The sequence below is a fragment of the Macaca nemestrina genome, chromosome 1 (assembly GCF_043159975.1).
Source record: "Macaca nemestrina isolate mMacNem1 chromosome 1, mMacNem.hap1, whole genome shotgun sequence".
NCBI lineage: Eukaryota > Metazoa > Chordata > Mammalia > Primates > Cercopithecidae > Macaca > Macaca nemestrina.
This window is the reverse complement of record NC_092125.1, coordinates 84,062,643-84,090,072: the sequence shown is the minus strand read 5'-3', so window position 1 is coordinate 84,090,072 and position 27,430 is coordinate 84,062,643. Positions and strand designations below refer to the sequence as shown.

The 27,430-nt window shown below is 51.5% G+C and overlaps 2 protein-coding genes and 1 long non-coding RNA gene across 15 annotated transcripts in view; 1 reads left to right on the top strand and 2 right to left on the bottom strand.

Annotated features, from left to right (window-relative positions):
* Nucleotides 1-22,072, top strand: part of LOC105478479 (transmembrane protein 63A) — a 37,259-nt gene extending 15,187 nt beyond the window's left edge. For 3 of the 10 annotated variants that reach the window (XM_011735858.3, XM_011735847.3, XM_024791923.2), the window contains 16 exons: nt 93-235; nt 974-1,025; nt 1,454-1,562; nt 2,166-2,236; nt 5,254-5,334; nt 5,527-5,650; nt 5,754-5,887; nt 7,133-7,270; nt 8,770-8,923; nt 11,120-11,226; nt 11,398-11,484; nt 12,211-12,273; nt 14,373-14,535; nt 15,412-15,517; nt 17,721-17,888; nt 18,785-19,234. In XM_011735858.3, coding sequence (XP_011734160.2) covers nt 93-235; nt 974-1,025; nt 1,454-1,562; nt 2,166-2,236; nt 5,254-5,334; nt 5,527-5,650; nt 5,754-5,887; nt 7,133-7,270; nt 8,770-8,923; nt 11,120-11,226; nt 11,398-11,484; nt 12,211-12,273; nt 14,373-14,535; nt 15,412-15,517; nt 17,721-17,888; nt 18,785-19,164 — 2,080 coding nt within the window. In that variant the 3' untranslated portion in view covers nt 19,165-19,234. The other 7 variants (XM_011735867.3, XM_071081374.1, XM_071081364.1 and 4 more) reach the window with 6 other exon arrangements.
* LOC105478476 (uncharacterized) lies at nt 9,801-14,373 on the bottom strand. Of its 3 annotated transcripts, none has more exons than XR_985335.2 (3): nt 11,612-14,373; nt 11,382-11,504; nt 9,801-10,898 (listed from the first exon to the last, which is right to left on the bottom strand). It is a non-coding gene; the product is annotated as an uncharacterized lncRNA (long non-coding RNA). The 3 variants fall into 3 exon arrangements; XR_011614879.1 differs by having other exon boundaries at nt 11,382-11,780; nt 11,984-14,373; XR_985334.2 differs by having other exon boundaries at nt 11,984-14,373.
* A 149-nt stretch (nt 22,073-22,221) lies between the features above and the next one.
* LOC105478502 (epoxide hydrolase 1) overlaps nt 22,222-27,430 on the bottom strand; it is a 39,264-nt gene continuing 34,055 nt past the window's right edge. For both annotated transcript variants that reach the window (XM_011735884.3, XM_011735893.3), the window contains exons 7-9: nt 25,285-25,393; nt 23,149-23,274; nt 22,222-22,633 (exon numbers count right to left, since the gene is read on the bottom strand). In XM_011735884.3, coding sequence (XP_011734186.1) covers nt 22,432-22,633; nt 23,149-23,274; nt 25,285-25,393 — 437 coding nt within the window. In that variant the 3' untranslated portion in view covers nt 22,222-22,431. The remainder of the gene's footprint in view (nt 22,634-23,148; nt 23,275-25,284; nt 25,394-27,430) is intronic.

Sequence of the window (27,430 nt, the reverse complement as noted above, 5' to 3'; positions counted from 1 at the left end):
AAGATTGTGGTGAGGATGATATGAGACGCTTCATGCAGAGCCGTGAGGCCTGTTCCCGCTGCTCATTAAGATTCCACATGTGTCTTGGCCAGTGATGACCAGATCCTGGAATGGTGTGGGGAGGACGCCATCCACTACCTGTCCTTCCAGAGACACATCATCTTCCTGCTGGTGGTGGTCAGCTTTTTGTCCCTATGTGTCATCCTGCCCGTCAACCTCTCAGGCGACTTGCTGGGTAATGACCGTCCTCACCCTTGTCTATGTTGTAATGGGGCAGAGTGGCAGTCCTAGGGAAAGGGCTCACTGTGGTAGACCAGAACCCCAGGAATCCTGCTCCAGTTCAGATGTAAGGTGGTCTCCGGGTGACTCTCTGAACATTTCCCTCTGATTAAAGATCTGGAGAATAATCTACCACAAACCTAGGCTAAAACTGGGGCCCCAATATCAATGTCTGGTTCTATTTAAATAGGGGAAAAAGCCTCCCAAGATTTACAGAATCAGGGGCTGTTAGAGAGTCTTTTATACTTTCCTGCCCTCACCCAAATTAGGAGGTCACAATTAATGGACCCAGAAGATATCCATGATACTTAATTAAACTCAGGGTGTGGCATTATATCTAAGGGCAACTGCAAGAATCTACCTTACAAAATGCTACCATGAATCCACTTAGGATACCCAGTGGTTCCCAAGGTTGGTTTTGTAACAACGTAGGATGTTTGTAGTTTTCTCAAAACAAAATGAATTCACATTTTGCCTTTACCTGCAATGGAAGGTTGAGAAGTTATCAGGGAACATGTTGGTGTCAAGCAGAGGCCTTGATGGTGTAGCTCTGGAAAGACCAGTCAGGCGTTCTCTGCCTGCTGGTCCAGACATGCTCCTCCTCCCCAGAGCTCCACAAACCCAGGCTGATTGGTTACACCCCCTTCTGCTTCCCCACATGACTCTGGAACTAAGTATCTGTGCTTCTCTGCAGACAAAGACCCGTACAGTTTTGGGAGGACGACAATAGCAAACCTGCAGACTGAGTGAGTATGGAGCCTGTGGGGATAGGTGTCGATGGGTGAGACCAAGGAGAAGGCAGGTCAGGAGCCCGGGGCAGGCCAAAGGTACTCCAAAGGGAGCCGGCTTGTTCTGAAGGCCCCTTGCAGCTAGTGTGTTGTTGAGCTGTGGGCATGAACACGCTACAGGCAGGCACTGTTTTGCCAGGGTTTTAAGAAACATGGAGGGTCCTGTGGATCTGGAGTTCATTTGTCAGAACAGGAACAGGGACCCCTCTGAAGTGTTCACTGTGGGCTGAGGGGCATTGGCCACACAGCCTCTGTGGGAGGCATCTCTTGCAATGAAGCTGTTGGTCCTCAGTTCAGTGCCCACTGAGGGTAACCAGGCCCCAGCTCTGCATCCCCAGCTCCCTGCCTGGGATCCCAGCTCTGATGGCAGGCGGTTTCCCCCTCAGCAATGACCTCATTTGGCTGCATACCATCTTTGCCGTCATTTACCTCTTCCTCACCGTGGGCTTCATGCGGCACCACACTCAGTCCATTAAGTACAAAGAGGAGAACCTGGTGAGTGAGATGGGGCCTGGGGACATGTGCTGGGAGGAACTCAGGTGGGAGCTGGAGTGGAGGGGCCTCCTAGGCTCTGCTGCAGGCCCTGACCACAATGAGCTCTGGGAAGGCCTCAGGAGCCCGGCTTGCTTATTCTTGCTCACACTTGGCATCATCTTTAAAAAAACAATTTCCTGGTGGATTGTTTCAAGATTTGGACAGTTACTGGTGCTAAGTAAAGAAGTTTGGGTTGAGAGCAGCCCTTTCTCTTTACCACCCACAGCTTCACAGGGGAGGGGCGCTTCTGTGGCTTGGTTCCAGGCCTGGGTCCTCCTCTGATCTGCTGTGTGACCGCATGTGAGTCACTTCGCCTCTTTCTCAGTCTCCTGCTATGTAAAGAAGGCTCATAGAGTTGCTTTGGAAGTGGATTCTTTGTAGAGCCTGGAAGAAGATGATGTGTAATGACATGCTTTGGGGCTCCCCTGGCCACAGAAGGAGAAAACTGGAGCCTTCTAATTTCCTGTTGTTTACTTTCCAGAGGCTGGAGTGGGGTAGGAAACCTGAGCATACCTGCACACTGGCTTGTGAGTGACTTCTATCCCTACTGTGTTTCCTGGACAGGTGAGGCGGACCCTGTTCATCACAGGACTCCCCAGAGATGCCAGGAAGGAGACTGTGGAGAGCCACTTCCGGTAAGCAGGCAGGGTAGGAGGAGAGCTGAGCCCCCTCCACGTAGGACCAGCACAGCCCCACCCACAGGGCAAGCGCCTTAGGTGAGCGCCTGCTGTCTCTCGCTTGGGTATCCAGATGAGATCTGAGAAGGACCTGGCCCTGCTACAGTGTATGGAGTGGCTCCAGTGTGCCAGCCCTGCTGGTGCTGTGCAATGAATGGCGCCGTGGTGGCCTATCCTCTTCAAGCAGCCTGTGCACAGTGTCCAGAGCACAGACCAGGATGTAGGTGCAAATAAACGTCTTGAGAGCATACGGGGGAACAAAAAGTATTCACCCTGGGGTTCTTAGCATCACTTTTGCAGAATAAGAGATGTGAGTTGAGCATTTGTACAGACCCCCAGGGCTAGGGTCTCACAGGTGGAAGGACCTCAGGGCCATCTCTGCGTTTGCTGGTTTGTCCACCCACGCAGTGGGTGTCTGTTGAGTGAGCACTGTGTCTGAGTCCAGGCTCTCCCTGGTAGAACCACCTTTCCAGCGGCTCCCTTTGAGGATCTGCAGCACCAATTCCTGCAGATGGAGGCTGGAGGAAAGGCTTTCCTGTGAGGAGATTACGTGTGCAGCCAGGGATGCGGGGGAAGGCCCAGAGCATCAGGAAAGGTGGAGGTGGGGTGCGGGGGCAGGGTAAGCAGGCCGGGAAGGCTCCTAGGACCCCATGCTGGAGGACCTGAAGGCTGGGCTTAGGAGCTGACATTTTATTCTTTCTTCATTCCTTTTTTTATTATCTTATTTTTTTAGAGACAGGGTTGTGCTCTGTTGCCCAGGCTAGAGTGCAGAAGTGCAGTCATAGCTCATTGCAGCCTCAAATCCTGGACTCAAGGGATCTTCCTGCCTCAGCCTCCCAAGTAGCTGGGACTGCAGACACATGCCACCACACGCAGCTAAGTTTTAAATTTTTAGTGGAGATAGAGTCTTGCTATGTTGCCCAGGCTGGTGTCGAATTGCAGGGCTCAAGTGATCCTCCTGCCTTGCCCTCCCAAAGTGCTGGGATTACAGGCGTGAGCCACCATGTCCGGCCTCTCTTCATTCCTTATCAATTCAGCAGCCACTAATTTGTTGCATGGACTAGGAGCTGGCTACACTTTAACTTTGCGCTATTTATGAAGAAAGCACTTGCTAAGGAAATTACTAGACAGAATTGTAAATTGAATGTGTAAAATTAGAACAACTTCTTTAGAAACTAAGTATTTTAGAAATATTTACTAATATGTAAATACTCCATACCAGAATCATTTTTCTCCATTTCTTTGAAGCAACTCCTCAAAGTTGCCTGCTAGGCAACACCTGGAAACAGTAATTCCACTTAATGTATAACTTTGGAGAGAAAAAAAAAAGTCTCCTCATTCTCATACAAACATTGCATGACTCATGCTTTCCTCTATTTTAGGAGGCCTTTTTAGTGAATGCTGTTGCAATCCGTGGGGATTGATGTGTGAATTTGCCTTTCAAGCAGGGATGCTTAAATTGCAGTTTTCTTCCTCACAGCTGTTATTGAGACCAGAAATTGTCCTACTATTTAATTTCATGATTGACATACCTATGGGCGCTCTCTGTCACTAAAATGTAAGCACATCCAGGCCCTGTTACCAGCACCTAGAACAGTGCCTGGCAGGTGGTAGGTGCGGATTTACATGGTTCTGGAATCCCCTGGAATTGTATGTATAATTTTGCGTGTACGGTGAGGGGGTATTGCATGGTGGCCACGAGCATTGATCTTGGAGCCAGGTTGCCTATATTCACCTCCTGGCTCAGACACTTACTAGCTGTGTGATCTTGGGTGCAAGCCACTTACCTCTGTGGGCCTCAGTTTACTCATCTGTAAAATGGGGACAAAACCTCACAGGTTATAATGAGGATTATATAAATCAATATATGTAACAATACGTGGTCAATAGTGAGTATGTATTTTGCTGGTTCTTTTTTTTTTGAGACAGAGTCTCACTCTGTTGCCCAGGCTGGAGTGGGGCAGTCTTGCTCACTGCAACCTCCGCCTCCCAGGTTCAAGCAATTCTCGTGCCCCAGCCTCCCGAGTAGCTGGATTACAGGTGTGCACCACCACACCTGGCTAATTTTTGTATTTTTAGTAGAGGTGGGGTTTCACCACATTGGCCAGACTGGTCTCAAACTCCTGACCTCAAGTGATCCACCCGTCTCAGCCTCCCAAAGTGCTGGGATTACAGGCATTAGCCACCGCACCCGGCCTTGCTGGTTGTTAATATGTGTGTAGACATTTTACTGAAGGTCCTTTGCTTTCATTAGACTTTCTGAAAGGTCTGTGACCTTAAAAAAGCCTACCTGAATAGGATTTCAGTGAGGGCTCAAGGTAGATACTGACCTAGCACAAACAATAAATCTATTCCTTTGGGTCTTCAGAGGGGATAGTGATATGTTCATTTTTCCCTGGGAGAAGTGCCAGCTGATTGCAAGCCAAGTGGGTATAAACTTGTCAGTTCCAGGCAGTTAGCTTAAACTACTAAAAAAGGCTAGTGGGGTGCGGTGACTCATGCTTATAATCCCAGCACTTTGGGAGGGTGAGACAGGAGGAGTGCTTGAGGCCAGGAGTTCAAAATCAGCCTGGGCAACACAGCGAGACCCCATCTCTACAAAAAAAAAAAAAAAAAAAAATCAGCCTGGTGGCATGTGCCTGTAGTCCCAGCTACTCGGGAGGCTGAGGTGGGGCGACTGATTGAGCCCAGAAGGTTGAGGCTTCAGTGAGCCTTGATTGTGCCACTGTACTGCAGCCTGGGTGACAGAGTGAGACCCTGTCTCTAAACAAAACAAAACAAAAGCCCTCTTTGTATTAAATTTCAAAATTTCCCCCTTTTGGAGGATAAAAGACAGAAGAGAGGTCTCTGCTGGCACAGAAACCAGCAGCGAGATCACTCTGCCTTCCTTTCCCTTGGATTCGTGGGCATGTCTCCTGCTTAGGGTGTTTTCTTATCCAATGGCATCTTTTGCCTCCTTCTCTCCCTGGCCACAGGGATGCGTACCCCACGTGTGAGGTGGTTGATGTCCAGCTGTGCTACAACGTGGCCAAACTGATCTACCTGTGCAAGGAGAGGTGAGTGGCGGGCGGGCTTTGCGAGATGCCCACTCCCTCCTTGCTGGCCTTGCATCCCCCAGCTAAGAGGGGAGGAGGGAAGCCCTGGACTCCTCCTTCTCCCCTAGCAACCGATGGTTGAACTGTGGGTGTGGGGGTCTCTGCCACAGGATTCTGAATCTAAAGTTTGTGCCCCTGCTCCCACCCCTACAGAAAGAAGACTGAGAAGAGCCTGACCTATTACACGAACCTGCAGGTGAAGACAGGCCAGCGGACCCTCATCAACCCCAAGCCCTGTGGCCAGTTTTGCTGCTGCGAAGTGCTGGGCTGTGAGTGGGTAAGGGCCCCACTCCCCGGCTGGAAGCGCAGGCATTGGCTTGGGGGGGCCGCAGACAGCTGCTTGGGGCCACATCCTCCCAATGGGATGTGTCTTCTGGCAGGAAGACGCCATCTCTTACTATACGCGGATGAAGGACAGGCTGCTGGAGAGGATCACCGAGGAAGAATGCCACGTCCAGGACCAGCCCCTGGGAATGGCCTTTGTCACCTTCCAGGAGAAGTCCATGGCCACCTAGTGAGTGTGGGCACATCCCAGACCCCTTCTTGGATGACTCCCTGTTCCCCTCCAGATAACTGACTGTCCCTCTTGGGCAGAGATGGTACTGCTGACCCACCATCCCTGGGATTTATCTGTGGTGTTTCCTTCTCCTCCCTCAGCCACCCACACTCACTTTCGGCCAGCCCAGCCCATGTTTGTGTGACAGGTGGTGGGGGTGTGGGCAGCAGCCATGGAGTGGGTGATTCTGGCCAACCCCCTCAAGCTGATGTGGCTTGGCCCCACTGCCAGGCTCTTCCCTGCTGCCCTGGACCCATCCTGTTGGCTTCATGTGCCAGCCTTCCCCGACGGGAGATGGAGGCACCCTCCTTTCAGACATCTGCTCTGGACCACAGATCCTTCTGTCTGTGGCTCCCCACCTTCCCACAAACGCAAAGCTGTGGGAAAGACCCCTGAGGCACACTGGGGCGCTCACTGCTGTCAGAAGCTCGACCCTGGGGAGTGGCTTTTCACAGTGGCCCTTTGCATGGGACTCTAGGCTCTCATGCCTGTGGTCTCAGTGTCATCTCGCCTTAGGAGCAGCAGGGGGTGGGTTGGAAGAGGGGTGCCGAAAGGAGGTGTCCAGCCACTGCCCCTCCCCCTGCCTTCTCTGCCCCGGGCATTGTGACACTGGGAATGGACTCACACAGGACTTCCTGCCTCCCTGCAGACACTGGGGCAGGAGGAAAGGGGAAGGCATCTGAGGCAGGAGTAGAGGGGCTGCTGGGCTCCTTATGGGAAGTTAAAGGAGGAAAAGCTGTGACCTGTTGAGATGGTGAGGGTTGAGGTGGGAGCCTTGAGGAGGGAAGCTTGGGAATAGGCAGTGTATAACGTGGTCTATTGCTACCCTTGGGCCTGGGGAAAAAGTGACAGAATGAAAAGGTGAGCCACTGGCTTGGCAGTAGCATTGATCAGAGCTCCAGCTTAACAGGCAGGGTGGAGGGGGATGGCCCTATGGAAGAGCAATGTGTTGGGATGTGTTGCCCTCAGTTTCCTTATCTGTAAAATGGGAATAGTACTCCCTTTCTTGCTGGTGGTTGCGAGGATTAAACAAAATTCTCCATACAGTGTGCTAGCATGGCGCCTCTTACATAGCATTACTCATAATACACTAATCACAACAAAGCAAAGGTCCTGTGTCACTGCTTGCCACTCCTACTCAGTCCTCACTTGCCGCGGTAACCTGAGTAGCCTGGGCCTGGCTGTTTCTACATTTCCTTGCAGCATCCTGAAAGATTTCAATGCCTGCAAGTGTCAGAGCCTTCAGTGCAAAGGTGAGCCCCAGCCGTCCTCCCATAGCAGAGAGCTCTGTACCTCCAAGTGGACAGTCACCTTTGCCGCTGACCCTGAGGACATCTGCTGGTGAGCTCCTAGACCAGGGAGAGGTGGGAAAGAGGCCTGGGTTCCTGGTGGGAGCTGCCCATCACCTGGAGCACAGGTGTGACCTGGCAGTCAATGGAGATCTCCACACATCTGCAACTCTCTGGGCCATGATGCTGTGATGTGCTCAGTGTGACCCAACTGGGGTATCTGCCCAGCCCTTCCCTCCAGTGTTCCTCCCTAGCATTCAAGTGCTACCCAGCAGAAATATAATGCCAACTCTGAATGTAATTTTAAATTTCCTAATAGCCATGCTAAAAAGGTAAAAAGAAACAGTGGAAATTAATTTTAATAATTTATCTCACCCAATATATTCAAACTGTTATTTCAACATGCAATCAATTTTTGAAAAATGTGAGATGTTTTACATTCTCTTTTTCACACTTAGTCTTCAAAATCTGGTGTGTATTTTACACTTCTAGCACCTCTCAATTCATACCAGCCACATTTCAAATGCTCAGTAGCCACATGCAGCTTGTGCAGTCTTACTTAGGTCCAGTGTCAGCCTGGAGCTGTGCTGGTGAGCTGAGCTGTGTCCATGGGGGCCATGGTGAGCCTCCAGTGCTGTGCTGAGGGTAAGGGAACCCAGTGCAAGACCCAGCGCAGCTGCCTGTCCAGCTCTGCCTCAGCTCCTTGCACAGAATGAGCTTGAGTTGCTCCTCTCTGCTCGGTTCTAGTTCTGCCTTCAACAGTTTTGCTCTTTGGTTCACAGGGCTTCCTAAACTCAGGATTGCTTTGTGGGTCTGTTCTTTGGGATGAGAGGCCAGGGCAGGTGCAAGCTATGCCTTTGCTCCTTTGTCCCTGCCTCCCTCATCCCTGCACCCCAGCCATAGCCCCCTTGGGAAGAATGTGTCATTAGTCACAAAGCATTGCAGATGTGTCTAAGAAATGCTATGCTGGGGCTGGGCATGGTGGCTCACACCTGTAATCCTAGCACTTTGAGAGGCTGAGGTGGGCGGACTGCCTGAACTCAGGAGTTCAAGACCACTCTGGGTCACATGGTGAAACCCTGTCTTTACTAAAAATACAAAAAAATTAGCTGGGTGTGGTGGTACATGCCTGTAGTCCCAGCTACATGGGAGACTGAGCAGGAGAATTGCTTGAACCTGGGAGGCAGAGGTTGCAGTGAGCCGAGATCACACCACTGCACTCTAGCCTGGATGACTGAGCGAGACTCTGTCTCCAGAAAAAAAAAAAAAAAAAAGAAGGCCTTGTTTGGCCTGCTTGGGTGCTCATGCCATCTCTTTGGGTAGGTTCTGGCCCCCACACTCTAGCTGGGGAGCCACATCTGAGAGAATAACCTTTGTTCCCTCTGAGCTCTCGGGGACCTAAGACTTGGCCTTTCTGTAGTTCAAGGTCAGTGTGGAGAACTTGCCCCCAGGCTAGTCTCTTGGTCTGCTTAAATCTGACCTTCTGACCCACCTAAGCCACGAGCACTGGGAGACAAGCCTGGAGACCTGTGTCCCCTCTCCCCCCTGCAGGAAGAACCTCTCTATCCAGGGCCTCCGCTGGTGGCTACAGTGGCTGGGCATCAACTTCACCCTCTTCCTGGGGCTGTTTTTCCTGACCACACCCTCCATCATCCTGTCCACCATGGACAAGTTTAATGTCACCAAACCCATCCATGCGCTGAATGTGAGTAACTGTTCTGCAAGGCCCCTCCCAGGAGAGCTGGTGAGAAGAGGGCTTAGTGGGTGGGGAAGGAATGGGGACAAGAGTGGGGTGTATGCGGGAAACTAAACCAGGGGGTCATGTCGCTCAGCTCACATCCTTGCTTTTAAGCCCTGAGCAGGCATGGCCACGTTTATTTCAATGTCTTTATAGTAATGCCATACACACACACACACACACACACACATTATATGTATATATATACACACACACGCATACATATATATTTTAATAGACTGTATCTAAATACTCAATGGTGGGGACCATTTGAGTTGAATGAGGTCTATTCAGTTTGGTAGAAATTAAGCATCCATTAAAAATTGCGTAGATTTTGTGGCACCCATGCAGGGCTCCTGACAGAAGCAGGGATGTACCAGTGAGGCATGTCTATCATGGACACTACGGGGAGTGGCCAGGAAGGAAGGAAAAGAGCTTCGTTGATTGGAGGTGGCAGGATCACAAATTATTTCTTTTACATTTTAGTTGCTAATGACCTTGTTATAAAACTATTCTGGGGCCAGGCACGGTAGCTCACGCCTGTAATCCCAGCACTTTGGGAAGCCAAGGCAGGTGGATCACCTGAGGTCAGGAGTTCAAGACTAGCCTGGCCAACATGGCAAAACCCCGTCTCTACTAAAAAATACAAAAATTAGCCAGGTGTGTTGGTGGGCGCCTGTAATCCCAGATACTCAGGAGGCTGAGTATCTCCCAGATACTCAGGAGAATTGCTTGAACCGGGAGGTGGAGGTTGCAGTGAGCCGAGATTACACCACTGCACCCCAGCCTGGGCAACAAGAGCGAAATGCCATCTAAAGAAAACAACAACAACAACAACAACAACAACAAACAACAAAAACTATTTATTCTGTATAGGTAATGAATGATTTTCAAAAATCTTACATGAGTCAATGAGATAACAGCCAAACACTCAACTGGCATTTACTCAAAAAGCTATTGGTTTCTCATGATTAACTTTGCCAAGCCATCTCCCTAAATTGTTTTTCTTTTTAAATTTCACTTTGCATTTGGTTACTTATTCTCTGGGAAAGCATACTGGGCAGGAGGGCCTCCTTGTCCTCACTTTGCCATTCTCCCCATCTGATGAATTCTGAACCTCAGTTTTTCATCCAAGGACTGGAGTTAAAACACCTGCCCTATTATACAGGACGCGAGGCTGTTGTCATGATAATCAATGAGCTGATGTGTGGTTGAAGCTCTTATCTGACTCCATAAATAGTTTAAAACTACCTAAGTATAAATTCAGCAGTTTTGTTTAAGATTTGAAGCAGGTATTATAAACATGCATTCCTTTGCCAATCTTTTAATAGAGGGACAGGCCTATTCTTTTGAGGATGGATCTGCTGTTAAGAGCTCCCCTTTGTCTATTTTACATCAACCACTCCTTATTTCATTGTTTTGTGATTCCAGTGTTGCCTTCTTTAAAGTAAATGAAGAATTTAGATATTTGCAGAGCCATTCTGAATATAGAAACTTCCTAGATCGCATATCCCTTGATCTTTTATCGTTAATTTACTCTCATCTAATTAACAGCATTTTTTTTTTTTTTTTAGAAATTGACTTTTATCAAGTCTTTCCAAAGTATCCAACTTAGTTTTCAAAGAAAATTTCTCTCTATTTTTATGTTCATCTAATAAGTGACAGTAATAAGTCAATCAGCTCATGTAATCACAGTAACAAACAGCAGGATTGTAGACACACACAGTAGAGTCCTGATATGCTGCAGCTGGACCAGTGGGAGCTGAGCAGGCAGGGCATCCCCTGCCCGCCCCACGCCCCCAGCCAGGACTCCAGGCCTTCAGTGTTCAGTCTTCCCATGGCATCAGTCATTTGTTTTGTATAGGGAGCAGAGAAGGTTATTTAATCTGTTTAGTCAGGTAAGTGGCGTTTACTTGTATGTGAAATTGCTTTCTTTGCTGTGCTGTGAGGAGGTATACAAATATAAGGTGCTGTTACTGATTATTCAGCCAACATTTATGGACTACCAGCTCTGTACCTGGCACAGTGTTGGTTCTGGGGGTCAGAGATGACAAACTCCTACCCCAGGAGTCCACTGAGCGACCGTGCCAATAGGTCATGGCCTCAGAGCCGTGTGGCCCACGGCCCCCGTGACTCTCTCTCTGCTGTGGACCTTTCTCCTAGAACCCGATCATCAGCCAGTTCTTCCCCACCCTCCTGCTCTGGTCCTTCTCGGCTCTGCTCCCCTCCATCGTCTACTACTCTACACTGCTGGAGTCTCACTGGACCAAGTGAGTACCCGGGAGTCCTGAGGCCCTGCCCCTAAGACGTATTTGTCTGACCGCTCCCTTGTCCACACCCTGTCCCCCAACTGCTCAGCCAATGGGCACATGGCAGGGGCCTCACTGGGGGCACCTGGAGCATCTGGGGGACTGTGAGTACTCACCTTTGACTTCCTGCAGGTCAGGGGAAAACCAGATCGTGATGACCAAAGTCTACATATTCTTGATCTTCATGGTGCTGATCCTGCCCTCCCTGGGTCTCACCAGGTATATGCCACCACCTCCTGCTGTAAATTCAGAATAAGAGTCACATCAGGAGAGCACTGTCCCCAGGAGAATGCAAATGGTTTGGTAGCAGAAGCAAACCTCTAACAATATCTAAGTGTGTCGCAACCTCTTGGCCTGCAGTAGGGCTGGGTCATTGATTCTTCTGGCAATATGATTGTTCTTCTTTAAAAAAGAAAATAACACCATATTGGTCAGGCTGGTCTCGAGCTCCTGACTCAGGTGATCCACCCGCGTTGGCCTCCCAAAGTGCTGGGCTTACAGGCGTGAGACTGTGTCTAAAAAAAACCAAAAAACAAAAAAGAAAGAAAAGAAAAGAAAAAACAGCTTGAAAATTTTGTGGCCAGGCACGGTGGCTTATGCCTGTAATCCTAGCATTTTAGGAGGCCGAGGTGGGCAGATCGCTTGAGTCCAGGAGTTCCAGCCTGGGCAATATGGCGAAACCCCGTCTCTACAAAAGAAAAAAGAAAATGAAACTTACCAAGGACCTTCCACTTAGGGAGGGCCTCATTATGGCTTTGTTTATCTCAAGGAAGGAAGTTTCTGTTAAAGCAGACTGTGACAGGTCATGCTGCAGTAATGCATCGTTGAGAACAAAAGTCGATCTCGAGCTTTGGCCTGTTTTTAGAGCAAAAGAAAATGAAAGCATATGTAGTGACAATATGGAATGCTGGAAATAAACTCTTAGGGGGTTCCTTTGTTTTTCAGTCTAGACTTTTTCTTCCGGTGGCTCTTTGACAAAACTTCCTCGAAGGCTTCCATCAGGTTGGAGTGAGTATTGCCAAGTTGAGTTTTGGAGCCATGGCTCTGGGTGAGAGTCCCACAGGGGCTAGGGCTGCAGTGGGGTGCGTAGGGGTGCTCGTAGCCTATGCTTCCGAACAGGCATCTTTCTCCCCAGACAGCAGGGCTTGGGGCCTCACCTCCACCCTGCCAGGTTCCTGGTAGACACCGTGGGAGCTGACCCACTTTGTGCTATGCTTGCAGAAATGTGGTTAATTTTTTAGGCCAGAACTCAATTAGCAGCTGTCTCATTCATTCTTTGAAACTTACTGAGCACAGAGCCACATGGGGAGAAGGAATTGCTGGGTCTCAGTGGTGCCAGGGAGTGGGGAAAGGAGAATAATAATTAAACATGGCAACCGGGATGCCTCTGGGCTCTGGGGATTATTTTTGCCAGAATAGAATTAAACTTACTGCCGATGTATCCTTGTTAGTATTTTAAACTTACACCATGCCACTTAACAGTAATAGCTATTGTTTAAGAAGGCACTACGCTAAATGCTTTATGCATCTTTTTCTCACTGAATCTTTACAATGAACTATGAGGAAGATACTATTATTCTCTCCATTTTACAGATGAGGAGACTGAGGTTTCGGGGATGTTGAATAACTTGCCCAAGTCTACCCAGCCAGTTAAGGAACAGAGCTGGGATTCAACCCCAGCCCCTACAGACTATACGTTAGGTCTTAATATAGGCCCAGAGGCTTGGCATTGACTTTCCTAAAAGAATTTGCTTACCTGTAAGGATGGGGTGAGTTATTTTAAATGAGTTCTTGCTGAGTAAGCTGATGAGTTGGGAGCTGGCAGCTATGACAGACACACATACATACAACCAGCAATAGTCTAAGTTGACAGTGACTTTCAGATTGACAAATCCAGTGACCAACTCAATTCTCATCTTATGATCTATCAGCGACATCTGACACATTTATCCAAGCCTTCCTTCTCGAAGCTCTGCCTTGGCTGTCTCATCCGGCGGCATCCTCTTGTCACCCTCCTTGGTGGGTTCTTTCCCATCTCCCCAACTCTAGATTTTGGCTGCCTGAAGGCTCAGCCCCCAGTTCTGGGTCCACACTGCCTCTCTAGGTGACTTCAGCTGAACCCATGGCTTCCATGCCATGAGACTGCTCCTGAATTAACTTATGCGGACAACATCCACATTTATGCCTCTAGCCTGCACCTCCAGGCTGATAACCCAACTGCCCACCTCAAATTCCAGCTGGAGTTTTACTGGGTACCACGGATGTTACCTGCCCAAAACCAGACTCCTGACTTTTACCCTCAAATCTGCTACTCTATAACTTTCCCCATTCCATATTGTTTTTCTAACTGTTTTGGCAAAAAACCTCAAAGTTCACCTTGTTTCCTTTCTATCCCTCCCATGCCATACCCAGCCTATCAGCAAATCCTGACAGCTCTCTCTCTAGAGTAGATCCAGAATCCCTCCATATCTCACCACCTCCATCACAACTGCCCTCGCCCCACATGGGGATCACACAGCGGCCATCTGCGTAGTCTTCCTGACCCCATCGGAACAGATCCCTTGCCCTGGGTCTGCCCCCAGCCCCTTTCAGCCTTGTCTTCTGCCTTCCCCCAGCCCACTGCTGTCCAGCCCCACCTGTCCTTTTGTTCTTCCTGGATGTGCAGCAGACGTCTTATATGTTGTTCTCTTTCCCTGGAATCCTGTCTTCCCAGGTTTTGGGATGACTTGCTCCTTCACTTCTTCACATCTCTGCACGAGTATCACCTTGTTAGAAAGGCTCCTCTAACCCTTGTATAACATAGGAACCCTCCCTGCTTTATTTTCCTCTAGGACTCACCACCCCCGGCATATGGAATATTTGTTTGTTTGCTTCTTTGTGCCCCCAGCTAGAATGTGAATTTCAAGAGAGTGGGGGCAGGGGCTTTGTTCTGTTCTCAATGTCTGGAAAGGTACTTGGCACACAGATGTGTTCTCCAAATATGTGCTGAATGAACGGAAGACTATACAGCCCTCCCAGGGGCTTTCTGCTCCTGCCCAGCCTAGGAGCCCCTCCTCTCCCTCCAAGAGTGGCTCTCAGCTCACAGACCTGGGCCCCGGTTTCCCCAGGTGTGTCTTCCTGCCTGACCAGGGCGCCTTCTTTGTGAACTACGTCATCGCCTCGGCCTTCATCGGCAATGGCATGGAGCTGCTGCGGCTGCCAGGCCTCATCCTCTACACCTTCCGCATGATCATGGCCAAGACGGCTGCCGACCGCAGGAATGTCAAGCAGGTGCCATCCCCTGGGCCCAGGGCTGTGCCTCCGACTCCCTCCCATGTCCCCCCTTCACTGACCCGAGGGCCTCTCACCCCCACTACCCCCGCTAATGGGTAGCATTTACCCGACTACCCACTAATGCAGGCACTGGGCTAAGTGCTTCTCAAACCCGGGCCCAGGCAGGCGTGGTCTCCTCCAGCCTCCTCTCTAGCTCACAGGCTGGAGGAGAGAGTTTGGGACTCTGGCATTTGAAACAGTTTGATCACACACATACATACATACAACTCAAACCAACAGACTCTTTTTCCATGGGTGCCCATTTGCATAAATTCTTAGCCAAACCCCATATGTCAAAGGCATTTTTGGCTTATGGCATTTATTCCAGGATTCCCTGAACCGGAGGGTGTGGGATTCTCTTTTCTTCTCCTCTGCCATGGTGGACACTGCGCGAGGAAAGTGGGAGAAGTGCTGCATTCCTTCATTTCATTCTCAGCCCCTTATGAGCCGGGCACTGCTAGTATCCCGATTTCACAAAGGCACGAACTAAGCTGGCCCAGGATCCCCTGCTAGAAGGGCTGGAGTCACGAGGAGTCACTCTACACCTCTTCCCCGACCACCTCTTCTCTCCAGGGGCTCACACGCCTGTTGGGTGGACAGGATTGGAACGAAGGGAGCACTAGCAAACACGCATCACCGTGCCTCAGGAGGGCTGGGTGCGCTCAGTGAAGCAGGGCAGGCTGGGAGGGATGGGAAGGACCTTGGGAGGCGGGGAGCCACGCATCTCCTATTTCCAAAGTCCTCTACCCCGCTCTCCCCTCACCACTTGGAGAGCACAAAAGGGTGTTTGAGGTGGAACAAGTCCATGAGCTCCTCACCACCTCCTTCTCCCAGAACCAGGCCTTCCAGTACGAGTTTGGAGCCATGTATGCATGGATGCTGTGTGTCTTCACTGTCATCATGGCCTACAGCATCACCTGTCCCATCGTTGCGCCATTTGGTGAGTGGCCCTGGAGCCTCTCCCAGGGTACGTGGACGGCTGATTGCACCAAGCCTCTCGGGGACAGCTAACAATTGTGCCCAGGTTGGAGTTCCCAAAACCACAGCCACAAGAGCCACAAGCTGTCAAAGACCCACGTGACACCAAATTTCACTCATTTCTTTCTTTTTTTGTTTTGAGACAGGGTCTCATGCTGATGCCCAGGCTGGAGTGGCATGATCTTGGCTCACTGCAACCCCCACCTCCTGGGCTCAAGCCATCCTCCCACCTCAGCCTCCTGAGTAGCTGGGATTACAGGTGCCCACCACCATGCCTGCCTAATTTTTTGTATTTTTAGCAGACACGGGGTTTCACCATGTTGGCCAGGCTGATCTTGAACTCCTGACCTCAGGTGATCCACCCACCTCAGCCTCCCAAAGTGCCGGGATTACAGATATGAGCCACTGTGCCTGGCCTCATTCATTTTTAAATGAATTCCTCCCACTGGCCCTCAGCTAGGACCTCTCTCAGTACTTCTGGTCTGAGGTTCTCTGCCCAGTGACCACGTCGTTCATGGTTGATTTCTTTAGCAGCAAGTAAAACAGTCACAATCAAAGCTCTTGTGCTGCTTTCACTCCGGCAGATGCCTGCCTCCAGAATCGTCTTGGAAAGAGGCTGTTTCACACTTGGATGTCTGGCCTCAATTCCTCCCCAGCCCTTCCCATGCAGAGCCCCGTATGGCATGCTCCCACACCCTATCCTACAAGGCAGGTCTTGTTTCTATTCCCCCTTCACAGATACAGAACTTCATATGTTGTTAGTAAGCAGGAGAACCAGGATTTGAACTCAGGACTGTTTAAAGACCAAGGTCCTGGCCACTGAAATTTAAAAAAAAAAATCCTCTTGAGCTGGCAGATGAATGAAAGGCTCTAGAAGGAAACAGAAGACCCAAGAGACTGATGGCAGCGATAGCTGAGGTTTAGGGGGAGAAGTTGTTTAGTTTTCACTGTATACTCTCTTGTGTAGTTTTAAAAATTTACAGTATTTACACTTTCAAAACAAAATTTATTTTTTAAAAAAGAACCTGGGACCAGGCACGATGGCTCACTCCTGTAATCCCGGCACTTTGGGAGGCCTAAGCAGTGGATCATCTGAGGTCAAGAGTTCGAGAACAACCTGGCCAACATGGTGAAACCCTGTCTCTACTAAAAATACAAAAATTAACTGGGCATGGTGGCAGGCGCCTATAATCCCAGCTACTCGGGAGGCTGAGGCAGGAGAATCACTTGAACCTAGGAGGCAGAGGTTGCAGTGAGCCAAGATTGCACCACTGCACTCCAGCCTGAGCAACAAGAGCGAGACTCCGTCTCAAAAAGAACCTGGCATAATAGAAAAGGCAGCACCCACTTTCTGTTGGTCCCCCATGTGCGATCCTGTGCCAACCCTGGGGTAAGATCCTTGGGCCTCATTCTCTGTTGACTGATGAGGGCGGGGATCAGCTGGGTGGGAGAAGGCCAGGGGTGTGGGAGCACTGACATACGGGGGCTCAGCATGGGAAGGGCTGGGGAGGAATTGAGGCCAGACATCCAAGTGTGAAACAGCCTCTTTCCAAGATGATTCTGGAATGTTAGTGTTCTCTGGGGACAGGATCACAGACACTGTGACTCCCTTGGTGTGGGGTCCGTCCCACAGACCCTGATCCAGCGACAAATGAAAGACATACACTGACAGATATTTTGCCTGTCAGTGCGGCTAAGGGGCTCTGCTGCCTGAGTCTGCACCTGTGGATGATCAAAGGTTGGTCTCAGGACCACATGAGTAAACAAGCTATTTGGGTAAACTCCCCCACATTCCTATGTATCCACGCCCTAAGCTTTTGAGAGAATTCAGCTGCCTTCAGCCAAACCCTTTACTGAAGTTATGCAAACCTCTCAGCCTTCCAAGGTTTGTGTCTATTTTCTATAACTTTATCTTAAATTTTCTCCCACCACCCTGACCGATCCCCTACACCTTGGGGTCACAGAGAAGTGAGGAAGCGGGTAGGAGAGAGAAAGAGAAACAAAACTAGCAGCCAGAGGTGCAGGATGCCTCATATTGTGTTCAAGCAGTAGAGCAGCAGCCCCAGTCCTGGCTCCTTGCCAAAACAGCCGCCCCTGAGAGGAAGAGGGCAGAGGTGTCTGTGTGGCCCTGCAAGGTCTCCAGCTCACAGCCCCATCCCCTGCAGGCCTCATCTACATCCTGCTCAAGCACATGGTGGACCGGCACAACCTCTACTTCGTCTACCTCCCAGCCAAGCTGGAGAAGGGGATACACTTTGCTGCTGTGAACCAGGCCTTGGCAGCCCCCATCCTATGCCTCTTCTGGCTCTACTTCTTTTCCTTCCTGCGCCTGGGTGAGTGGCCCTTCCAACCTGGGGCCAGCCCTTGGCCTCCCATCCCTGCATCCCCGCCAGCCAGTCAGATCCCCCATTGCTTTCACAGCATCAGCTTGGCATCCAGTCAGAATGTGGTGCCCAGAGTGAGGGCTGGTTAGGTGTCCAATCAGAATGTGATACCCAGAATGAGAGTTGGTTACATGTCCAATCAGAATGTGTGCCCGGAGTGAGGACTGGTTAGGTGTCCAATCAAAACAGGATACCCAGAGTGAGGGCTGGTTGGGTGTGGTGGTGACAGCTGAGCTCCTAAGCTAGCCCGAGTGCAGGTGTAACCCTTGTGAAGGCCTGGTCAATTGTCCCATATGTCCCTGGAGAGAAGACAGTGCCATTATCAGCTGTGCAGGGACTGAACCAGAGGAAATGGGGAAGCTGATCCAGATTGCCCTTTGAGGGTGGTGGTTGGACCCGGCTCCTTGTATCTCCTGGCATGGAAGAGGTGGGGACATGGAGGAGAGAAAACTGACACTCCTGGGGGAAAGTTATGTCTGCCCTGGTCAGACTGGGGGTGTGGGACAGTCCATCCTACCTAGCCCAGGGCACTGGAGACTGGAGGGAACGGACCCAGCAAGGAGGCTGGTGAATTGCCATTGACTTGGCATCCCAGTGCCTGAAATGCAACCAGGGATGATGCCAGCCATTCAGTGGGTCCCTCTGTGTGCTCCTGGCTGTGAAGACACCATCCTTGCTGCTGGAGTTGAGGGCTAGGGGTGGGGGTTAGGCCTTACCTTTGTTTTCTGCCTGAGGGATAAGTCACGGGCAGTTTCCACACCAGGTGTGGCCCCTTCCTCAGCAGGGTGAGGGTAGGTGGTGGCCCCTCCCTGCCCACCCCAAGGCTAGCCACCCTCTGTCCCCAGGTATGAAGGCCCCTGCCACTCTGTTCACCTTCCTGGTGCTGCTGCTCACCATCCTGGTCTGCCTGGCTCACACCTGCTTTGGATGCTTCAAGCACCTCAGCCCTCTGAACTACAAAGTAAAGGTCCCCGACCCCACTGCCCCGTCAAGCCCTGGGAGGAACAGATGGTGGGACGGGCTCGCTCTCAACGCCTCCCACCCTTGTCCGTATCAACATAGCAGCAGCCTTCTCCAGACTCTGCTTCTCCATGGGAAAGGCGTGGGTGGTTGGGTGCCACGTGTAGCTTCCCTTGCTCCCCTCATCACTGCACTCCCCCACCCCATCCTCTCTCAGGCTGCCAGGGAGCTTGGTGCCAGCTGGTACTATTATTCCGGGTGTTAATAGTCTCTGTGTTTGGAGGGTGTTCGTTCACAGAGATCAGTTTTGTTTATCATTGCAAGTTTTTGCTGTTATCTGCAGACAGAAGAGCCTGCAAGTGACAAAGGAAGTGAGGCAGAGGCCCACATGCCTCCACCGTTCACAGTAAGCTGTCTGTGCCCCTCAGCCTCCGAGCTTGTCGCCCTTTTTTGCTTTGGTTGTAACAGTCCCAACCAGATGGGCCCCAGCAAATGTGCTTTGATGATCTCTTGCTAAGATCACATGGCAGTCAGGTTTGGGAATTAATGGCAGAGAAGGAATCCCGGTCCCCCTGGGTGTTTTAACCTGCATATTTGAAACTGTTGAGGAGATAATGAATCTTGTCTCGGTTCATGGCCATCCCCCTTGGTTTCAGTTCCCTGCTCTGACACCTGGGAGGTGTCCTTCTCTGCATATTTAATAGCTGGTGAGTTTGGGGCTTTAGTGAAGGCACATGGTAAGGTGCTACGGTTTGACAAAGTTTGTCATCAGCAGTGCACCTGCCTCTGCGAGGTCCTCCACTAGGTTCCAAGAGGGTGTCAGACAGACTTCCCTTTGAATTCAAGAAATGAACATTGCACCTGCTTCAGAGGAAGACGCCACGGTCTTCCTCTGAAGGCTCCTTGTCTTCCTGGTTCTCCCTGCCTCCAGGGTCCTGCTCCTAGGGTGGGGCTGGTAAGGGAAAACAGAGCCCCAGGGTTCCAGAGCTGTGGCCACTGGCCTTCCTGACAGCCAGGCCAGGACAGAGCCGACCTCATCTGCAGGGTTCTTTCTGGTGACTGCCTCCCAGGTGTCAGGCTCTCTTATCGGTGTCTGTCCTTGGACAAGTTCCAAAAGAGGGAGGGCCTCAGAAGGACTCATTACCCAGAGACACACCTGTGGCTTTGCTGGCCAGGCAGGGAACACGCAGGACAGGTGGATGATGTCAAGCCCTCACTCACAGTCAGGGTCTCCGGAGGAGTGGGGCAGGGCTCTGCGCCCGGGGTCAGTGGCTGGAGCCTGGGATTGGGAGGAAATGAGACTCACACAGATATGTTGAGCATCCCAGGGGTCCCAGGGCAGCATTCTAAGCCCCCCTACATAGGTAGACTTGTTTCTTCTACAAAGTGAGAAATCCTCCTAGGATCCAGGGCTAGGAAGTTTAGTTTCCTCGGAGAAACTGCTCTCCTGTACTTCCTTCTGTCATCATGAGAACTGTATAACTGGGCTTTCTCTTTTGCCCTGGCTGCTACGAAGTTCCACAGGTGGCATATTTTAGGTCCTAATATCCTAAATTGATGTTGCTATTTCTTCATATGTCCTTTATGGCCACTGTCTGTGTCCTTCTGTTGGGAGGAGAAGGGCAGGAGGGTAGGGATGCAGTGTGGAATCTCATGCCTGCCCCAAGCCAAGCACGAATCCATTTGCTGACAGCCCTATGTGCCTCGGATTCTGAACGGCTTGGCCTCGGAGAGGACAGCACTGTCTCCGCAGCAGCAGCAGACCTATGGTGCCATCCACAACATCAGCGGGACTATCCCTGGACAGTGCTTGGCACAGAGCTCCATGGGCAGTGTGGCTGCTGCCCCACAGGAGGCCTGAGGCCGGGTGAGCTACTGGCTGGGTCAGGCTCAGGGGAGCCTGTGGGGTGAGAAAGGTGAAGCAGGGTGAGAAGACAGGCGAAGCAGCCTGACTCCCAAGTTCATGACTTCTTCCCATCTGTTTTAGGTCTCACTGCTCTGAAAAGACACAACCAGAATGGCCTGGGGCTCAGGCCCTTGGCTGAGCGGGAATGTGTTGGGACTGCCCAGCTGAGCCATCAGGTGCCCATCTTTTCTGGTCCCAGCAGTGGTGAGGGGAGCATATGCAGGCCTCGCCCCTACCTTGCTCACCCAGTTCCCCCTCTGGCACAAGCTTGCGGCTCTGCAGCTGGGGTGACATGCCTAGTGGTTTGTCGCCAAGACCATGTGGTGGACTTTTCGCCCCCCAAACTGATGAGTCTGGGAGAATATATGGAGAGAGAGATGTAACAAGGGGAAGGCCTCCTCCCTTCTGATCACACACACAACCGATAACCAAAGAGATGCTGCAGTCCAGGTCTGAGATGGGCTGGCGTCCAGCTCCCTGCTCCATGGTCAGTCCCTCCCCAACCCGGCAGCCCCTCCAGGCTACACCCAGGAGTGAGCTATGGGGAGCAGGCTGGGAGGCGGCCAGTGCTCCAGCCAGCTGTGCACACACCTCTGTATCCCACTACAGTTCTGTGTTTTTGTATCATGTTGTCAGGGACACCCCATAACAGGCAGGGACAAGGACCACTCATAATGTGCCCACTGGACCACAGTTAAGATCCAGCCTCTCCCACCTCTTCAGGGCTGAGTGCATGAGTCTGCACCTCCAGGCAGGCTCTGTGCAGTACTCACCCTCTGTCTGCTCCCTCCAAGGTGTGGGGGTGGGCAGTGCTCAGGGCCTCCTCGGAACCAAAGGACAGCGTGGTTGGCACAGAGGGGGTGCCTGGGCTGGGTGCAGGGCCATCCCATTGCCCTAGAGCTGTGGCTCTGGCAGGAAGGAGGGGCTGTCCCTCTTCTCCCTCCTGGAGATTCCAGGGGATGGGATGCAACTTAAGACTTCTGCCTGAGAAGCCTCCTCCCTGCTACCTCCAGGGGGCACCAAGGCACAAGCCTGTGCCGTGGGGGTGGGAGGGGGTGCGGAAGAGCAGGTCCAGGCTCCTTCCAGCCCAATTGGGCCAGGGCCTTGGCACATCTGCAGGCCCTGCCTGTGCCTGTCTGCTGACCTGGTGGGCCTGGGCTTTCTGACTCAGGGACCCTGTTGACGCTGACTTGCGCCTGCAGTGGCGGCCAATGCCGCCTCTCCTCCAAGCTGCCCCTGTGCTGGGAGGGGTGGGGGCGGTGCCATTGGTCTGGTGCAGCACAGCCCTGGCCAGTGGCCTCATCCCTAATGGGCCTCCTGTGCCTCTGCCAGCAAGGAGGGGCCTGCCAGCTCTGCTTGGACAGGGGGCCCCATGTGGGGTCAGGGCATGCTTATGTCACTGGGTTCCAGCCGCTGTTAGAAGTAAAGTCATTTATCATCAAGGCCATATTGCTTATCGCACAGAGTTGGGGATTGGGGAGTGAGCTTGGAGGGGTGAGGGGGTAAGTGTGGGCTCCCAGCATGGGCAGGGGATGGAGGCAAACTCATTCCTCAGAAAAGGGGTATCTTCCCAAAGAAAAGCCTGGAGGGCACTTGTGGAGGGAGGCAGGGGGCGGTGTGGGGTGGTCACTGCTGCTCCAGCACTGACAGGAACTTGCGGATGTCCTGGGCGAGCAGCTCTGGTTCCTCAAAGGCTGCAAAGTGGCCCCCACGAGCCATGTAGGAATAGGAGATGAGCTTCGGGTACTTGAACCTCACCCACTTTTCAGGCGTGTGCATTAGCTCAGAAGGGAAGGCAGAGAAGCCAGTGGGCACGTAGACCTTCATCCTGAAAGCGAAAGAGCCGATGGGGTGCGGGAGGCTGTGGCCCTGCGCCTCTCCGTCCTGCACAGCAGGGGGTTCAAGAGCCTGGGGGATGAGATCAGCTGGCCCCCCCACAAGGAGCCATAAAGAAAAGGACAAATCCAGGTCTCAACTGCTCCCCTCACTATCCTCTTTTTGTGGGAGGGCCACCCAGGCAGAGGCATGGGACAGCCTCTAAATCCCCACCTTTGAGGGTCTCCATGTGAGACTTGGAAATCCCAGAACCATCAGTGCCACTCAGACCAGCATCCTGGACTCGGGAGCAGTACTGAGGGCTGCCCGGGAGCCAGGCACGTGGTCCCTCCATGAGGGCTTTCTCCAAACCCCTTGACCTTTAGTGTTCCCATCCAAGGGCCCTGGGGCACCCCTGCAGGCAAGGCTATACTTATCCCACCACCGAGGGCCCTTACTGGAGCTCCAGACTGGCCATCCCCCTGCCTCCAGCCTCAGAGGCCCCTGTTCTCAGTCAGCCAGGCTCACCGCTCATGCTTCTGGGTCATCCAGCCCTGTCCCAGGTTCTCCTTGTAGAAGCGCTGGGAGGAGACGATGGTTGCTGTTGTCCAGTAGAGCATGACGTTGGTCAGCAGGTCATCCAGGGAGAACTTCCTGGGAACACAGAACACAAAGCCCCACTCTTAGTGCCAGATGCAGTTGTGTGACAAAGGGCAGCTGGAAAGTCCTACAAATGCCAGGCCCTGACCATGCGGCTTCCCTCCTCAGACCTCATGCAAGGTGTGTGGTATCCTCATGTCACAGGCAGGCTTTGCCCAGGGCACCAGACTGGAGTGCATGGATTTAATCAAAGTGTCTCTTATCACCCCAAGGTCCTCCTGACTCTACACATCCATCCCCTCTCTCCTGCCACTGACATCTCCTCCCTCCCCTCCACCCCTGCACCATGAAACTGCTCAGGACATCAGCTACTATGGTGACCACGTACCAGGCAGCATGTTCTAAGCTCCTTACCTTCATTTAATTCATGTTTTCCTCTCAATAGCCTACGGGACATAGGTACTATTATCTCCATTTTACTTATTAAGTGGAGAATTCAAACCTGGGCAACTTGGGTCTAGGATGCACACTCCACAGCCCCCACCCCACCTTCCACTGTCCCCAGAGCAGGCGGTCCCAACCCCACCTTCCTGTCTCAAACCCTGGATCTCTAGCAACAGCAGCACGGAGCAGGGGCAGAGATAAAGGGAACAGCCTTTTCCATGTGATTTTAGTGGCAAAATGAAAACATCAATGAAAACTAGTTCCAGTACACACGCCAACTGTGAGCTGGATTTCTGCAAGTCGGCCAAGTGCTTCCATCTCCCTTTCGGCTCTGCCTGCAGCTTGAAAACTACCACCACCACCATTTCCACTCTTGTGTGTTCCGGTTCTTTCTGGAACACAAATCTGATCCTGTCTGCCTCCTGCTCAGGGCTTTGGTGCTCCCTGTAACCTGGGGCCAGAGCTGCAGGAGTGGCCTAGTGGGACAGTCTGGTGGGGCCTCGCGTCTGGTTCCAGGTATCCGTGTACAAGGAACAGGCCAGACCCCTTGCCAATGTGGTCCTGCAGGAGCTCCATCGACCCCTGGGTCCTGCTGAATGTAGGGCAGGGGAAGCAGATCCCAGAGGAAGGCCCTGCTGAGGCTCTTGGAGGAGGCGAGGACCTGCCTGCAAGAATGAGTTTGCTTGCAATCTGGCCCCAGTGTACCTGCTTCAGCCTCTGGACAAGCCACCCTTTCCAAGCACCCTTTCCTTGCATTTTTTATGGCTTTTCTCTTTGCCTAAATTTCTCTCCTCCATCCAGCAAACTCCTACTCATCCTCCAAGGCCCAAATCAGATACATTCTCCTGGTCATTTCCCCTCTCTGCTGCTTAGACAAAGAGAATCCTCCTTACACTGAACTCTCACAGTCCTTTGTGCATTCATTCAACATCTAGGTACTGGGCTCCCACTGTTCACCCGGCACTGTTCTAGGTGATGGGGCTAGAGCATGGCCAAGACAGAGTCCCTACCCCTAAGGCGGGATTCAGTCTCATTTTACTCTCTTTCTCATCCCCAGCACTATCTGGTCCTCTGTGTGTCACTGAAGGAATAAAGGGATGGGCCCTGGAAAGGGTGGGTCAGAGCTGACCTTGGTGAAGCCTGAGTCAGGCCACAGAGCTGGGAGTCAGGCATGTAGAGGATACAGCCTTGAAGGCTCTGAGAGATGTAACAGCCTCCTGTCTTTCTGCGACCACCCTCCTGGAACACGCAGTCATGTGACCCTGATGCCAGGTTCTCCAGGGAAGCAGGAGGAAGAGCCCAGATGCTCTCGGCAATAACGTGGTGCCTGCTGCCCTCTGGGCTCCCTAATCCCAGAGGGGCCTGTTCAGCAAAAGGAGCACAAGCAGGTGAGCCTGCATCCTAGTCCTGACCATGCACTGTGAGGCTGGGAGCAACTCACCAGGCCGCCTCACCCGAAAAATGCAGCTATGTTGGTCATGGGGTGAGGATTTGTAAGAAAGTCAACAATAGAATTTGGTGAGCGCCCCATGCAGAGCAACCAGACAAGGGGATGAAGAGGGTGAGGAGGTTGGCTGCTGGGACCAGGGTCACAACTGCCGGGGCAAACCAGGGTCTCACCTTTCCAGGCCTCCATCCTCCAGGTATCGGAATTCCGTATTGGTCCAGGTGGAAAACTTCTCTAGAATATAGGCAGCCAGACCCACAGGAGAGTCATTCAGAGCAGAGCCTGGCGTGGAGGGGAGCAAGGGAGAGACTCAGGCCTGGGGACCAGGGACCTGGAGCTTCATGTGTGACATGTGGCACTGGCCACAGAGGGCAGGGCTGTGGGCAGGAAGCCACGTTCGAGCACAGGTCTGCCCTAACTCCTGGGTGCTCACACGCTTCGCTTCCTTAACTCTCTGCCTCGGCATCCTCATCTGATAAACAGTGACGATACCTTCCCACTGTCTCCTGGGGCCTCGCACACTGCCTGCTTAGCTTCCTTCAAATGGAAGGGCCCATGCCTCTGCATTTGGTGGGGTCCCAGTGAGAAGTGCTGTTTTTAAAAAGGTGGGGTTTTTTAGTCTATGTGTTGTGATTCATGAAAAATGAGAAGCCACCTAAAAAAGTCTAAAATAAGGGATCAGTTACAAATAAATATTGATATACTCATAAGCCAAAATACTGTACAGTCATCAAAAATGGCTGGGACAGGCTGGGGGGCGTTGGCTCATGCCTGTAATCCCAGCACTTTGGGAGGCCAAGGAGGGTGGATCACTTGAGGTAAGGAGTTCAAGACTATCCTGGCTAACATGGTGAAATTCCGTCTCTACTAAAAATACAAAAACATTAGCCAGGCATGGTGGCGATGCCTGTGATCCCAGTTACTTGGGAGGCTGAGGCAGGAGAATTGCTTGAACCCAGGAGGCGGAGGTTGCAGTGAGCTGAGATCATGCCACTGCACTCCAGTCTGGGCGACAGAGCGAGACTCCATCTCAAAAAAAAAGAAAAAAAAAGTAGGCTGGGACAAGCTGGGTGTGGTGGCTCACACCTGTAATCCCAGCACTTAGGGAGGCCAAGGTGGGTGGATCACCTGAGGTCAGGAGTTCGAGACCAGCCTGGCCAAAGTGGTAAAACCCCATCTCTACTAAAAATACAAAAAATTAGCCAGGCATGATGGTGGGTGCCTGTAATCCCAGCTACTTGGGAGGCTGAGGCAGGAGAATTGCTTGAACCTGGGAGGCGGAGGTTGCAGTGAGCCGAGATTGTGCCATTGCACTCTAGCCTGGGCAACAGAGCAAGACTTGGTCTTAAAAAAAAAAAAAAAAAAAAAAAAAAAGGCTGTGACAACAGCATAGATGAATCTCACAAACATAATATTGAGCAAAAGAAGCCAGACTCAAGGGTACATACTCTGTGATTCTATTCACAGAAGGAGTTAAACAGGCACAACCAAAACCATCTCAGTCAGAAGTCAGAGCATGGTGCCTGGGAGAGAACCCTGAGGGGCATCTGGAGTGTTGGGGCCGTGTTGGTGATATGGATATACTTGACTTGTAAAAATTAATCACCAAAATGTTCACAAGTTCTTTTGAAGGAGAGGGGATGTGGGGAGGGAGGAGAGGTTATACGAGATTGCCTTTAATGTTTTGTACTTTTTGCATTTTTAATCTTTTTGACAATGAACATGTATTTTATAATCAGAGAAAAATACTGATTTTATAAAGTGCCATTATGATTATGAGCTGCCTCATGTGTGTGGGCATGGGACTGCCACGAAAACTATAAAGAACCTAAAAATGGGCAAGATAATTCCTGGGTGTCTTCTGAACAAGATCTAGGGAGTTACCTAGCAGACCTTCCGGACTTACGTGATTCTATAGAATTCCCATCTTTCCTTGTCATTGAGCTATTTTACAGTTCTGTGAATTGTAGAGAACTGAGGGTAATGCGAATGACTCGTTCATAGAGGCAAATGAATTTTGTCCCATGGCGATTTAATTGATATTACTCTGTGGATGTTGACAAGTTTTGTGTCTGTCAGCAAATTAATTTCAGTGTTATTTGTCTTTGAATTGTTTCTTTTTAAAATTTTACTGGTTCCTTTATAAATATATCTTTTTGAAAAAGTTTTGTCCTTTAACAGGACCCTGGTGGCAGATGTGGTTGCTGGGCCCTCCCTCACTGCCTGGGAACCTCTTCCCCAAGGCCCCAGGGCACCCTCTCCCCTCTCCCCTGCAGCCCAGAGCTGCCCACCCCCAGGATTCCTCCTACCCCAACCCCT